The sequence below is a fragment of the Anser brachyrhynchus genome (genome assembly GCF_964034855.1).
Source record: "Anser brachyrhynchus genome assembly, chromosome: 27".
NCBI lineage: Eukaryota > Metazoa > Chordata > Aves > Anseriformes > Anatidae > Anser > Anser brachyrhynchus.
Window position 1 is genome coordinate 1,927,843 of NC_137720.1, and position 15,766 is coordinate 1,943,608.

The 15,766-nt window shown below is 53.9% G+C and overlaps 1 protein-coding gene across 4 annotated transcripts in view; it reads left to right on the forward strand.

The window, feature by feature from the left end:
• Positions 1–15,766, forward strand: part of PLXNA2 (plexin A2) — a 204,807-nt gene that overhangs the window by 176,442 nt on the left and 12,599 nt on the right. For all 4 annotated transcript variants that reach the window (XM_080569478.1, XM_080569479.1, XM_080569481.1 and 1 more), the window contains 10 exons: positions 234–473; positions 862–1,005; positions 2,101–2,335; positions 3,280–3,422; positions 4,757–5,025; positions 9,699–9,765; positions 10,471–10,617; positions 10,956–11,115; positions 11,281–11,384; positions 15,641–15,740. In XM_080569478.1, coding sequence (XP_080425604.1) covers positions 234–473; positions 862–1,005; positions 2,101–2,335; positions 3,280–3,422; positions 4,757–5,025; positions 9,699–9,765; positions 10,471–10,617; positions 10,956–11,115; positions 11,281–11,384; positions 15,641–15,740 — 1,609 coding nt within the window. The remainder of the gene's footprint in view (positions 1–233; positions 474–861; positions 1,006–2,100; positions 2,336–3,279; positions 3,423–4,756; positions 5,026–9,698; positions 9,766–10,470; positions 10,618–10,955; positions 11,116–11,280; positions 11,385–15,640; positions 15,741–15,766) is intronic.

Here is a 15,766-nt window from a genome sequence, read left to right on the forward strand (position 1 = left end):
TCTGCTCCCGTGCCTATGCTGGCTGGAAGGGAAGCAAATTCCCCCAAACTACGGGCGTAAAGTGTTGAGCCTGAATGAAATATTTCCAGCAAAGTTTGAATCCACCAGAGTTTTCAGGGAGCATTTAAGGACAGGGAACATCACTGTGCAAGTCAGAACTCACCAGCACAGGGATGAGTTTTTCCCTGCTGCTGCTCACAGGTCCCGAAAAAGCATTTTGTCTTTTTGCACAGGTCTGCAAGGCTGTGAACGCCACGGCGCTGGCGTGCCTCGCGCCCGCCCTGGCCCTCGAGCACCGACCTGGCCTGGACGCCGTCGAGCGGCCTGATGAGTTCGGCTTCATTTTTAACAACGTGCAGTCCCTGCTGGTCTACAACGACACCAAGTTCATCTACTACCCCAACCCTACGTTTGAGCTCCTGAGCCCCACTGGGGTGCTGGAGCAGAAGCCGGGGTCGCCCATCATCCTGAAGGTAAGAGACCTCTGCAAGCCTGGCGGGATGCTGTCGGTGGCGTACTCAAGCCCTGCAGAGCAAAATGGGGGGCAAAATAGTTTCATATCTATGCACACCCTATAGCTCTTACCAACACAGCTTTGTAAGGTAAATCCCAGGTCCTGTCCCATATAGTTGGATCAGTAAAGCTGTTGCAGCTCTACATGCAATGGCTGTGCGAAAGCCCTATCTTCAGGAGGAAGCAGAGCTTCTGCTAAGGGGACCCAGAAAGCAGGGGGTGAGGGAGGAGTTCTGTCCCCCTTTGGAGAACGGGAAACACCTGGAGGAGCCCCAGCATTTGTGCAAGTAATGACAACCAGAGAAACGCACCGCATCTCTGTAAAGTCTTCTCCACCTCTGTTGCCAGGGCAAAAACCTGTGCCCGCCCGCTCCCGGGGGAGCGAAGCTCAACTACACCGTGCTGATCGGAGAGACGCCCTGCGCCGTCACCGTCTCCGAGACCCAGCTGCTGTGCGAGCCTCCGAACCTCACCGGACAGCACAAAGTGACGGTAGGGACCGGCCGCTCCACTTGGCAGCACTTCTTCCCTGCCTCCTCCTCCTCCTCTCTGACCTGCTCAGGTACCGAGTTCATTTCCCTGTCCAGGGACCAGTAGGATTTTAGATCTTTATGGCTAATTGGAAGCTTAAAATATTGATGTGGCAACATCTTATTGCCTCCTTGAGACTCGCTGCCCGCTGTCAGAGCCTTCCAGAAGGAATAAATAAGTACAGCGTTCGGCACCAGTTTCCATCCTTTCCCTGGTGTTGCTCGCTCTCCCTGCAGGAATGGCGAGGCGAGTGTCGGCGCGCTCCATTCCCCCTCCTGCAGGACAGGGAAGCATTTTGTCAGTCCTCATAGCCAGACCCGCTCTGCCAAGGGGATAGACAGAAGGTTTTGGCTTTTCCTGAGGCAGAAGGAGCCAGCAGTATCTGAACACCGGACTGCCTGGATCAGCAGCCCCGTCCAGGCTGACAGTCGGTGCCTTCGCTTTGGTTTTGGGCACTGCTGCTTTCCCTCATCCACTCGCAGACCAAGCACGCAGCTGCCGAAATGCTTGAGCAGAGCCCAAATGAGATTGTAATTGTGATTTATCTCTCTTGAAGTTCAGCATCCAAACCATATTCATATTATCACAGCGTGATGCACAGCAGCGCAACCTGGCCGGGAGCTGCTCGCATCTGTGGCCCGGGCGCAGCCAAGAAAAGCCGGCGCCGCCGTCAGCCTCGGCACATTTGCCCGTGTCTCTTCCCCTCTCCTCCTCCCTCCCTCCCCATTTGCTCGGGGTTCTTGTCAGGGCAATTGTCACCGGGTTGCTAATGTCCCCGGGTTACAAAAGGGGCCTGAAAGCTGTAAAATGAAAGTCAAATGGAGCCATCAGATAAAAAGAACAAAGCCCTGATAGCGGAGGGCTGGCACATTTATCATGACTCGAAGCCTCCCTGCGTTCACAGGAGCTGAACCCTTTGTTTCTGACGGTGACCAGCGCTGCCCTGGCCGAGGCATCTATAGGCATCTATATGGCATCTGGGGCCGGGAGAGAGGGGCTTTGGGACAGGATAACACCCCAGCAGAAATCTCTGCTCACCCCCGCTGTGCTTTGTAGGTGCGCGTTGGTGGCATCGTCTTCTCCCCTGGCTCGGTGAGCATCAGCTCCGACAGCCTCCTCACCCTGCCGGCCATCGTCAGCATCGCGGCCGGCGGCAGCCTGCTCCTCATCATCGTCATCATCGTGCTCATCGCCTACAAGCGCAAGTCCCGGGAGAACGACCTGACCCTCAAGAGGCTGCAGATGCAGATGGACAATCTGGAGTCCCGGGTGGCCCTGGAGTGCAAGGAGGGTCAGTACCGTGCTGCCCCGTGCCTGGATGTCAGCCCTCCCTCACCCCTGCAGCCCTTCCCCTCCCTTTGCTCAGCCCCATGGGGACCGGTCCCTCCCCGTGCATTGGGCCCCCTGCCCTGGCCCTCACCACGTCCCGGCCACCCGATGCTACAGGGGTAACTGTAGGGCTGGGACAGAAACCATATGTCGTACATCCCTGTGGATGGCCGAATCCATCTGGAAAGGCACTTAGTGGATCAAAGACAAATAAATAGAAAGCTGCAAATTTCATAGTGTGACCTCTGGATGTATCGATAGGTGCATTGGATTCGTTCGGCTGATTTTAAAAGGGTAGCCTGGAAAGTGTGAGACAAAGCAGGAGTTATATTCAGGAGAGCCCACAGGTTTGTCATGGACACAGCCTGGCTGGGCATGAAGACCCTCCTGGGCCAACGTTTTATGCTTTGGAGAATGAACTGCTAGGGCACACGTACGGCCATAATATCCACGTTGAGGTCATGTTACGAGAGGAGGAATAAATTCCTTCCTGACCCCTGCAGCAGGCAGTTTCTGCTTGGATTTGGTCTGCATCAGATTTGATTCTTTTGGTAACTGGTGGTGGAGGAGGAGGAGGAGAGAAAATAAGGGAGGCAGCAAGTTATGAAAATAGATCCTCATTTCTATCTGCAGCCTTTAAAGGTGTTTTAGGTGTGTGTACACAGGTGTGAACTGCATACAAATTAATAAGCATCTTTTGTTCTCGGCGTCTGTTCTCTGCAGCCTGTGCTCTTGGCTGCTGAGGGCGATTCTCCGAGGGTGAGGGTCTGCCTGAGCTACTGGCAATGTCTGCTCGCTGTCCACTGCTGCTGTGGGGGCAGGCAGCCCGCCCCGAGCCTCTGCCCCGCAGCCTCGGCTCCCCGAGCTTGTGTCTGACCGTGCTGCTCTTTGTGTTCTCCCCAACAGCCTTTGCAGAGCTGCAGACAGACATCAACGAGTTAACCAGCGACCTGGATCGCTCCGGCATCCCCTACCTCGACTATCGGACGTATGCCATGCGGGTCCTTTTCCCTGGCATCGAGGACCATCCCGTCCTGCGGGAGCTGGAGGTAACGGACGGGCAGTGCCCTCCACGCCGAGTCTTGGTAGAGGCCCTGGAGTTATTAGCAGGCTGAACCCCAAGCTGATTTTAACGAAGAACCTGGTGCTGTATCACCATCTCACGCTGCTTGCTTCCTCTTTCCCAGTGCTGTTTTAGTTTCCTTTTCTCGGTTTGTATATTGCTGTAGGCCAGCAGCAAAGCAGGCCAGGAAATTCCTGGTGTCCTTCAAAGCGCTCCTTCCCCAGAGCCGCCTCCTGCTGCTGTTCGCAGCGTGCCCACAGGAGGGCAAGTGCCTGGCCGGCCTCTGGCTGTGCCGTCAGCACCTTGCTCCTCTCTTGAAGGGCTTTACTGAGGTGCCTGAGTGCTCAGTGCGCTCACACGAGGGCTAATTAATATTTGTGCATCAGATTAGATTCCTTCCCAGCGCGGAGCAGTTGCTGCCATCGAGCCGGCATCCCCAGCCGCGCTCCCACACCCCGAGTGTCCCGGTCCCACACGTTTCCTTTGCTGCTTCGGTCGCCAAATAAGCTGATGAGCTAGCAAACAAGTATGAATGCTTCTTATTTGTTTTGCTCATGAAAAACAGAACTGCAGAAGTGATAAATGTGTTGCCAATTACACAGTTGCTTAATTACGTAACGTCAGTAAAACCAATACATAAGTCTCCAAGATGTTTGGTAAAGAGTTGCTTAACGCTGTTCATCATTTCCATTCGTAATGAATTACTCCAGTCTGGAGCTGGCTGAAAGCCTCAATTAATTTTTTATACTTGTCCCATAATAAAGCAATAGTCTAAATTGGTATTTAATTTACTTATAAGGGTGTCACTTTTTGTGCAGAACAAGCAAAATCGTACATCATTTATAGGGCCGTTAGCCTCAAAGCAGCAGCTTTATGGCAGGCAGAGTGCTCGGAGCAGCGATGAAGATGTGCTGGAGTGCTCGGGGAGCACAGGAAGGGCGATGTTAGCACTGGCTAACCGTGCAGACCACATTTGGGGTGCTGAGAGGCAGAGGTGCGGTGTTTCTCGTGCGCCCAGGGCTAAACCAGCCACACGACCCCCGGTCCCCATGGCAGCACCAGCGGGGCTGTGGGGCACGGAGTGGTGTCCCTGTGGCAATGTTTGCTCCATCCTGGGCAGGAACAGCGGCATCAGCTCTGCTGTCATCACCCTGCTCTTGGGGGATGCTGCTGGTCCCCATGCCTTGATCTGAAACTAATGGGCTCCGTTGTCCTGTGCCAGTCTCATGGTGGACCACGGTTGGAAAACTCGGGGCTGTGCTGTGCACGTGGTCCCCTCCGGTCCCTTTCCCTCCTGATGGGTGCTCTCCTCCACCGCAGGTCCAAGGGAACGGGCAGCAGAGCGTGGAAAAGGCGCTAAAGCTCTTTGCCCAGCTGATCAACAACAAAGTCTTCCTGCTCACCTTCATCCGGACGCTGGAGCTGCAGCGCAGCTTCTCCATGCGCGACCGCGGCAACGTGGCCTCGCTCATCATGACGGGGCTGCAGGGCAGGCTGGAGTACGCCACCGACGTGCTGAAGCAGCTGCTCTCCGACCTCATCGAGAAGAACCTGGAGAACAAGAACCACCCCAAGCTGCTGCTGCGCAGGTAGCGCGCGGCCAGAGGGGACGGGGCCGTGGGAGGGCGGCGCGGCACAGGGCACCCCGAGCTCTGCCCGGGGTTTTCGCTCCCACTGCTGGCCCTGTTGGATGTGGGGCTGTCCCATCATGGCAGGGAGCTGAGGGGCACAGAAAGTGGGGCTTGCTGTCACCACCACGCCAAGCAGCACCCTGTGCATGCAGGCAGGAGGAGGAGGAGGCAGCTCTGTGTCTGGAGGGATCGAGATGCAGCATCTGCAGCCTTTGCACCAGGCTTCAGGTTTTTAAGGACAAGAGCCTGCTTTGTTAGGTGTCTGTGCGGTTCTGAGGGCTCCTGTCTCCCATCAGCTGGGGTGTTCTCATTGTGAGCAGATCGTTAAAAACCTGGTTGGAAGAACAAACCCATCAGGTCAGCAGTGCTGGGTATTGTCCCTGTGCCTCCAGGGAAAGGCAGGCTGTCCCAGCTGTGTGTCCCCACCTCTCCTCTGCAGCCCAGGCACCTCCGTGACCCTCACCCTGTGTCTTTTTTTTTATTATTTTTAAATAAAAAGGGGGGTTTATCCTCCCAGCTCCCAGGCTGGGTGCAGCAGGGACATTTGTGTTTCACAGCTGGGGAAAGAAGCTCGAGCACGGGTTAGGCAACTAACCCAAGGTCATGCAGGGAAATGTCAGAAAGAAAAGAGGAAAAAGGCTTTATAAATATAGGCTGGATGAGGCTATAGGCTAGGCCGTGAGAAGGCAGCTCCCTGTTCTCTGTGTCATGAGCTGCTGCCATCCCGTGTCCTGCTGGATCCTGTCCGTGCTGCCGACTGCAGCTCCTCTGGCATCTTGCTGGGGCGGGCAGCCGAGGGGAAGGGAAGGATTTCGCAGCTCCAGGAAAATTTCAGGGATTCCTTCAGCCATAATGAATATGCTTGACAGGAAATTGCTTTAAATCTGGCTGTGTTTGCGGAGGCAATAACTCATCTCAGAGAAAGAAGCCGTCTTAATTTCCCCCGTGGTTTGACGAGTCGCTGGGAAGGCGCCTTCTGCCTCAGCCTGCAGTAATGACTCTGCCGTGCTCCAGGAGCACGAGGCTGGCGATCAGAGCCCTGCCCGCTCTGGCTGGCGAGGCAGCGTGCCATGACCGGCCAGAGCTCGTGTGCGGCGTTCTCCTTGTGCTGGGAGGTCAGAGGCCAGGAACAATGACAGACACAGCTCTGATGTGAGAAGGGTTCGGGTCTGGTGTCCCAGAACCACCCAGGAGAGGAGTTGAGCCAGGAGCAAATGTTCTGCTGCTTTAAAATGGGTGAGAGGAGGAGAAGCCAGGCTTGATGCGGTGGTGGCGTTGGCAGTGTGGTGCCAGCAGGAGCCCATGGGGGCAGAGCTGGGCACACACCGCCCATGGAGCGGCCCTGCGGGGACAGCCCCGTGCTGCTGCTTGTCTGCTGCGAGCACTGGTGTCAAGTGGGTTCTGAGTGTCGGAGATTACAAGTGGGCTCTGAAGGGAGGTGTCTGCATGGGGACAGGAATCCTGCTCTGTGCCCGCTGCCGCGCAAAGTCCCCAGGGCCTTCTGGAGCACCCAGGGGATGGGGGACAGCACCCCACGCTACCTGCCGCCCTGCGGCGTGCCTGCTGTGTGTGTTTACAACAGGGCTCTGCTCTATCTCCTGTCTTGGTATCACCGTGTGGTGACAAAACTCCTGTCACTTCTTTGTGAGGGGCCTCGCTGGGGCATTTCATCCATGACACTCTTCCCCGTGACACCAAGCTCCCGGTGCCAGCCAGGCGAGCTGGGCTGCTGGAGGAGCTGCGGTCGTGCTCCCCGCTCCTGCTGGCGGGTGGCACGCACACACACAGAAACACACACAGACACACACACACAGACACACACAGACACACACAGACACACACACACACACCCCTCCCTCTGTGCGTCTGCACACCCAGCCCTACACGCACCCGCTGCTCCGAAAGATCATCCGTGGCCCAGGGCGAGAGCAGAGCAGTAAATCAGCAGCCATCTCCCTGCTATGCTGGAGCCAGTTCTTGTTCTAGAAATGATGGCATGGTCTGCTGTTTCAATTAGGACTTGTGGGGTGAGGGCTGAGCTGCTCCGTGCCCCGCTCTGCCCAGCCTCTGCGCCCGCAGCACAGCCCCCGCGGGGCACCACGTCCCGTGCCCGCCCGACCCCGGTGCCGAGGTTTGTGGTTTTCAGCAGGTACGTGGGATGCAGGCATTCAGCCCTTACCGACCAACTGGCCGTGGGACTGAGATAGCAGACCCCAGGTGGTGAAAATCGCGGTCCTGTTTGGCTGCCTCATGATGACAGCAGCAGCAGGACCCCCGCTCCCATGCTGCGAGTGCCCCTTCCCCACAGCAGCAGCAGGGACAGGACCCAGGAAAGTGCTGCTGTTGCCTTTTGCTCCGAGTTGGTCGTGAGTGAAGAGCCACGGAGTGAGACGCTGCTTATTTTTATTTTTTTGAGCTCTCTGGTGGCAGCAGTCGCTAATCAGCGCTCCGTTCTTCCTCTCTTTCTTCTTTGTTTTTCCCCTCTCTTTCCTCCGCTGCTGCCCCTTGGGGGAGACAGCAAAAAAGCTGATATTAAATCAAATAGCTGCTGTGGTTCCTGGCACAGAGAGCAGGCAGCGGTTGGGAGACCTAGATAAAGCAGGGAAAATTAATAAAATACATATTTATTTTGGGGTTCTCTCAGCTCCTTTTGTTTAGTTTCGTTTCATTCCCAGTGCCTCAGCGGGTCAGGGGAGCAGCCCAGCCTTTGGATGCTGGCATCGGACCCCCGCGTGGAAAGTCCTCGCCAGAGCGTGCTTTGCCCTTGTTCTGTGGTCAGTCTGAGATGGGCTTTCTCCAAGCCTAGGGATTGTCCCCTGCCGTGTTAGTCTTCAGGAGCTTATATTTTATTTTTAGAGGCAGATTCAAATGGCGTTGCAGGCAGCAGCCCGGCCGCAGCGTGCAGGCTGTGCCTGCTGGGGCGGCGGCACAAAGCTCGGCAGCCCCCTGCCCGCTGTGCAGGGCAGAGGTGGCTCCTGCCAGGGGCTGGGGACAGCCCCCCCTGGGGTCCTGCTCAGGCCGAAAAGTCTTGCTGTGCCACGGGAGGCCAGGGGCAGTAAGAACAGGGGACGTGTTTGCAAGGAGCCTGCTGCGGCCAGCAGCGCTGAAGGCTCTGAGCAGCCCCTCTCCTCAGCTGGCACAGGACAGTGATGATTAATTTCTTAATTGGTGGCAGTCCCTGGAGCTGTTGCACTGCAAAAGTCTCTCAATGTCGAGGTGAGAGTGAGATTCAGCACTCGAAGGTGAGGAGAAGTGGGACTGGAGAGCTTTGGAGCTGCTTCCTTCTTTGCTGCTCCATTCAGATGATTTTTTATTTCTGACAAAGAAGCAGAAGGTAACAGCCAGCCACGGGGGTACCCCTCTCCATGACAATATGTTTTCATTTTCTGCGTTTTTCTCCTATTCTTTAACATGGCTGTGGCACCAGCTCTTCATTTTCTGTGGCTTGTGGCTGGCTGGCGCAGCCGCGGCAGCGTGCTCGTGGTTCTCCTCCTTAACTGGGTGCTGGAAACGTTTTAAATAGGTGAACCATGCACGTGTCAGTTTGTAGGATGAGTTTTTAGGCAGTTAATCAATTCAAGCTCAAATTCTTTGGGGATCTGCAGACATTTTCACAAATTTCTGGCAGATGTTGTGATCCTGGGAAATGATAGATAACGTAACCCCCGGGTTGGGTTTTTTTATTTTTTGCAGGCTGGAGTCAGCTTTTGTTTGCTGAAATCTGTGGTTCCCGTTTATACTTGATCCGCTTGACTTTGTGATCAAACCCTGTTTTTTTCCATTAAATGCCATCATCTCCAAACACGCCGGATGCTGTATAAATACATACCGAGAAGCAGTCCCTAATTCAAGTCAACAGAGCAGCTGGGGAAGAACAGAGAAAATGGGTCAGGAGCAGGACTGGGACCGGCAGGACCCCATGCTTTGTCGTGGCTGCTGCAGCATCGCACCACCCTCGTGCAGGGCAGCCCGTGTGCTCGGCAGGCTGGGGGCACGGTGTCCCACGGGCAGTTTGCAGGAATGGCACCAGGAGCTCAGGTGTGAGCCACGAGACGTCCTGCCACCAGCACAGCCAGCCTGTCCTGTCCCAGGAAAAGGCACCGTGGCACTTTAAGGAAAGTACCCCCCCGGGCATACAGAGCCAGCATTAAAACTATCATTAGGAGGCATTGTATTTAAATTAGAAATAATCTCAGGCACAATGTGGGGAGAGGATGCTGGGTGGGACTGGGGAGAAAGCTGCAATTTTCCTGCCATTGTCACTCTGCTGTCCCTGATTGCCAGCCACCGCTGCAAATCCCAGTGATTTACTGTGCCAGGCTGTAATTTGCACCACGTGCGAGGAGCCGAGTGTCACCAGGCTCCCCGTCACCATCAGGGCTGTGATGGGCTGTCAGCTGGGTGCATGTGGACAGCGCTGGCCGGGCTGGCCTCATCCTGCTGCCTGCCTGCACCGGGAGCCATGCCGGGCTGGCGGTGGTGCTGTGAGCTGTGTCCACTGGTGCGGGGAGCAGGAGAGAGGATGCTCGTCCGCTCCCATCTCTGGCTCTTCCCACTTCCTGAGGCTGGCTTGCGAAGGGAGACGTGGTTTGGCTTTGTCTGTAACATGCATCTCCTCCTGGCTCCCCTAGGACGGAGTCGGTGGCCGAGAAGATGCTGACGAATTGGTTCGCCTTCCTCCTCCACAAGTTCCTCAAGGTAAGGAGGGATGGAGCTGGGCCCCCACTGCTGCTCTGCCGTCCCACCCACATGGGCTGGAGCTGGGCTTGCAGCTCCTCCGTTAGGCTCCCAGTGAAATGACACAGCAAGGCAGCTTTGGGGGAAGTTACCTGAAAATCCCTCACGCAATGGATTTTCCACTGCTTCCCTTGAGCACTGTTTAAAGGCTCTCCTTGGGAGAAGGTTTTCTGCTCTTCTGTTTGGTGTTCCCTGGTTTTGGTTGCACCTCGTGTCACCTGGCTGTATTCTCTGGAGTACCCCAAACTGTTCCCTCTTGAGGGCTTGCACCTCGTTGGTACTTAGGGGCAATTCTCACTTACACCTCCATGCCTGGGCTTTCATATTTTTTAACTTTATTTTTGGTTTCGGAAGCCCCCCCAGAATTGACTTTATGAGGATGAACGAGATCAAGATCTCAGATCCCCACTTTACAGCCATACAGACTCAGCAGAGCTCCCAAGCCAAGGACAACACACCCAACAAGCAGCGGAGCTCGCGGTTTTGGCCGCCCTCTCCAGGAGCTGCCGGGGCCTGAGCCTGGATTGCACACATGCTAGCGATTAAGGCAATGGGACCGTGCCTCTGCTGAAATCAGTCCCGTGCAAAGTCAGTCTGCGGGCCAGTGGCCCTGGAGGAGATGCACCTTCACCTCCGTGTTAGTTTTGCTGTCTGTCTCGTTGGTAGGAGTGTGCCGGGGAGCCGCTCTTCATGCTCTACTGTGCCATCAAGCAGCAGATGGAGAAGGGCCCGATCGACGCCATCACGGGGGAGGCCCGCTACTCCCTCAGCGAGGACAAACTGATCCGGCAGCAAATCGAGTACAAGACTCTGGTGAGTGATCCCTGGGGATGTTGCCATTGATTGCTCCTGTCCTCCCCACTTGGACGTGAGCCCTTCTGGCCCGTGGGCCAGTGGAGGGGGCACTGCCGTGAAGCAGCGGTGTTGCCCGTGCAGGAAGGCCTCGTGCTGCCAGACCCAGGCCCGAGGCAGCAGAGTCCCTAGCTGAGCTATGTCCCAGCAGCCCGAGCTATGGTTTTGAAAGGCAGGGTTGGAGGGGAGCATTTTATCTCCCCCTGCATCGACCATTAGCTTCCCTGTAGCAAAGGGAGGACTGCTGGACTCTGGTCTGAAGCCCCTCAGAGAATGGTGTGGTTCCCCTTCCTTTCCAGATCCTGAACTGCGTGAACCCAGACAACGAGAACAGCCCAGAGATCCCTGTGAAGGTGCTGAACTGTGATACCATCACTCAGGTCAAAGAGAAGATCCTCGATGCCGTGTACAAGAATGTCCCCTACTCCCAGAGACCGAGAGCTGTTGACATGGACTTGGGTAGGAGCCCCCAGCATGCTGGAGGGGGTGGGTGGGGGGGTGGGTGTTAGCAGTGATCCTCAGTGGGTTTCGCTGCCCAGCAGTTGGGCAGATGTTGGTATCAGAGCGGATCGAGCCCGTGGGTGCCCTTCCCCTCGCTGACTGCGTGGCTTTTGCCTCCTGCAGAGTGGCGGCAGGGCCGGATAGCGCGGGTGGTCCTGCAGGATGAAGACATCACCACCAAGATTGAAGGAGACTGGAAGCGCCTGAACACCCTGATGCATTATCAGGTGAGAAAGCAGCCCTAGCAGGTGGCTTCCAGGAAGCTGCCAGGAGGAAGGAGAAAGAAAAGCAGAAATTTAATTTTCCAAGTGTCTCGCCTACCGAGGCGGGGGGGAGGTCACATTTGTATGATAAACCTGACTGCTTCAATGTGCTTCTGCATTAGACAGGAAAGCAACCTTGACATGGATCTTAAAGAAACTAGCAGAGGTGAAAATTGGCTAAATTAAAACCGCCAGCCGTGCTGGCGAGATAGACGGAGCTGGGAGAGGGCTGAGCTGCTGCTGCTGGAGCCGCGGGACCGGGCGGGGATGGCATGGAGTGGGACAAGCAGGAGAGCAGCCGGGGGAGGAAGAGGAGTTTGTGCCTTCCTTCCAAGTCCCAGACCTAGTTCTGAGCCAAGTCCCAGGAGTTTTGCCACTGAAGCCACATAAAACCAAGCTAGGCAGTGAGGATGCTCTATTTTGTGTTGGCCAAGGTGAGCTAAGAAATTTTTGCCGTCCTTAGCTTTTGCAGCACGAGCACCCTGGAGAGAAGCGTGGCGGTGAGGAAGGACTGCTTAGGGTGTGCGAGGTGTCCAGAGAGGTACAGGCAGAGCTGGGGAAGTCTGAGAAAGGAATCAGAGGCTTTTCCTCCAAGGCTGGCTGCAGCAGAGGATAACTGCATTAACTGGGACCGGTAACCTAGTACTGTCCATCACTAACTACGCAGCAGTGTTCAGTATTTAATCTGGCATCCCTCCCTGTTTATACACCATCGCGAGTCCATCAGTGTGACTCACGCTGTGTAAGCTGAGCGCCAGCCAGTATTGACAGGAGCCACAGCATCAGGGAGCAAGGCACAGGGTGGCATAAATATGCAAAGTGCCTGTAAAAAAGCTGCTCGAGGGTCAGCTTCCCCACGCAGCCCGAAGGATTACTCAGATCACCGTAAAATGCTGTGGGAGTCGCGCAGATGAATTGCATTGTTTTTAAAACCTCTCCTACCTGACAGTTGCAAGGGATTAACCAGCACGCAGGGAAGCAGGGAGATTTTATTGTGCCTTGATCTTTAAAAGTCATCTGAGGAAGTCACAAGTGAATTTCATGTTGCTCTGATGTGTGCTGGGTGCTAGGGGAGCAAGTATTTTCACTTTGGTGCCTGGGGGAAATCTGAGCCATAAGTTTACCCTTAAAATAAACAAAATCCTGACAGCACTCAAGACACTGCAGCTATTCCTGCCACTCGAATGTCAGTTTTGCTCTGGAACAAAGTGGAAGTTTGCTGCCAAGTATCTAAATAGGTAGCAGTTGCACATGGCTCTGGCCACAGCTCTGCACAGCCCGAATGGAGCTGTTGCAGCCATAAAAAGAAGCCAAGTTCTCCGCGCTGCAACAGAAATCTTGTCAAGGCAGGGCTTTTGCCAAAAACAAACAGCAATGATTTTTTGTATTTCTACCAGTATTTTTTTCTGTTTGGGTAATAAATGTTTTTATTTAGGTATCAGAAATACAGATGCTCCAGGACTACACAGTAAAACAAATATTTTGGGCAGAGGCACAGCTTAGAAGAGGGCATAAAATCACCTGCGCCCCAGGCGCTGCTCTCACCGCTTTAACCAGGGTTGTCGAAGCACAGAGGAAGTGCCTGGCAAAGGAGCAGGGGGGGAATTCTGCGATCTGCAGGAAGGCAGGGAAGGGAAACCATCCGTATGAAACATCTGTGGTTCAGCCGTAAACATGAAGTGTAGATTTCCTCCAGCTTGTGGAGGACTGGCGAGATGATTTCTGGATTTCTATAAATATAAGATCTAGCTCTGTAAAGCTACCTCCCCCTCTCATTCAGAGCCGTCCTTATTTTCAGCCGGGTGTCTTTCTCTTTGTCACTCACCTTTATCTGCCGATTTAAGCGATCTCTGTGGATTTGCACACAGTCACTGGAGATGCCCAGCACATGATTTCCTCCGATAAAACCATGTGCATTTTGGGGAGGCACTGCTGCCTCGGAGCAAACGCTGAAGCAAGGACCAGCAGCGCCCGGTCCCCACCATCCTGCTGCTGTGCTGAGTCCTGCAGCTCCTCGGGGCTCAGCACCATGCCCTGCCCTGCCAAGCACCAAGCAGCCTTCCTCCTGCTTGCCATGCTCTGCCAGGGCCGGGGCAGTTATGCAGCCCCACACCTGCCTGTCAGATTTTGACACTATTTTGTTTTGAACATGTTTAGGATGATAAAAATACAGAATAAATACAGTATATGTCTGCAACAGTGGATAAAATGTATTTTTCATTGTAAACCTTGTCAAAAGCCAAGTTAGATTTAAAAGGAAATATTCACCTTTCTGTAATGTTTTTGAACCACGTTAGAGAATTATATGGAGAACTGCATGCCTGCTGCTTATTTCTTCATTTTTAAAATAGAAGTATAGGTTAAATAGCTGTAATGCTTTGTTAAAGTCTCTGGAGCTTTTAAACCAAGTTGTAAGGAATTGCGTTACATTTGTGTGGTGTCCTTTCGGTTTCATGCCTATTAAACTCCACGGGAGAGTCTCACCCCGCGTGGCTTTACTCGGGGAAAACGAGGCACTGAATTCAATATCAAATGATTTACAGCGGCTCGTGCAGGGTTAACTGGGAGGCAGCAGAGCATGAATACCTGTCAGCCACTGGGAGCCTGGAAGGGCTGAGAGATTAGAAAACTATTTTAAATGAAAAATTAAAAGCAGAGAGGGAAGATTTGTGCAGAAAACGAGAGCCAGGATCTGGCGGCGGCCATGGAGCTGCTCGGGCTGTGTCCTCGCTGGCCCAGGTCACGGGGAGGTGTCGGCGCTGCCAGACCGCGGCTCCCCCCGGCCCCGTTTTCATTTTTTTTTCTCTTTAAGGTGTTTTGTGCAGCGCTTTTCCAGCTGGTAGAAGAATCAGAATATTTATAAAGTTGTAAACCAGCCAGCCAGCTTCTCAAGCGTCTCCTGGGCATTACGGAAGTGTGGCAACAGCAGAGTGAGATGGGGAAGGAATGCATCTTACATCTGATGCTAATTTGTACGCTGGTACTTTTTAGCTGACGAGAGCTGTTCGACCCAAAATTTAGAGAGTGAGAGCTCTTGGTGTGTGAGCAGTTTCTAACGCCTCTCGCCCAGGTCTGTGTGGCTCCGGTGAAGCTGCAGAACCCAGCGCCAGCGCTCAGCTTCGCCCGTCGTGAAACTGAGCTGAAGTGGCAGCTAATAACAGCCTAGGAAAATAATATCACCACTGATCGCTTCTTCCATTGACTTAATAAATTGGATGAAGTGAGGCAGGAGCAGAGGAGGAAATAACAGAGGTGTTTGAAGTGTTTTGCTTCGGAATATCTCACTTTTGTGCTGTGAAACACAAGTGCTATTATTTCGACTATCGCTAGCAATAATAACAACTCACATTTGCATGAAACCTTTCATCTTAGCGGACCGCAGAGCCTGGAAGGGAGCGAGCTGCCTGTGCGGCTCCGTGCTGTGTGTGCTGGTGCTGAGGGAGGTGCTGGATGCGGGTCGCAGCCCCCCAGCAGCTCCTGTCCCCTCGGGACACCGCAGCACAGAGGTCACAGCCAAAAGGCCCCTGGCAACCTGTGGATCCCTAATTATCATAAATAAGCTAAAAAACATCCAGTGCCTATTAGATTTATAGGGAGGGTAAAATTAAACATGGCTACTAAAGTCTGCTATAACAAAACCTTGTTAGCACTAATGTTCATTTATAGTTTGACTTCCCAGCATTTAATTCCTTCTCTGGTGCAGCAGAGGGACAGACAATTTAATACCCTTGAAAGATGGCTTTATGACGTGCCAGGCTGTAAATCAAACTTTTAAAGTTCATAAAAATTGTTAAAATAAAAAATGGTTTAATAGGAATGTTTTATGGCCCATAACGTTATTATAGCTGTTTTATTCCCTCTGCATTGTTACTTTAATTGGATCACAACAATTCTTGAGATTCTCATTTTTATTGGATAAAATGTAATCTTAAATCAGAGCAACCCAAACCATCTTCAATATGTCTTTTGATTTACACTCCTTTCCTTCAGTCCCTTGCCATTAAGCTGCTCCTGACCCAGCGCAGAGCTCGGCTGGGTGAGGAGCACCTCTCCCCTTGGGAAGGCCAAGGGCTCTTCCCCCTGACCGAGGACCCAAGCACCAGGTCATCGGCTCCTTGCCAAGCTTGGGCCCTGAGGATTTCTCTTGGCTGCATTTGCAGATAAGCACCCAGTGCAGAAAGCAGCTCTTGCTGATGTCTCCCCCTCTGTCTCCTCCCCAGGTATCGGACCGCTCGGTCGTGGCTCTTGTTCCCAAGCAGACCTCCTCGTACAACATTCCTGCCTCTGCCAGTATATCCCGCACGTCCATTAGCAGATACGGTAAGAAGCAGCCGCGTGCTGGGGGG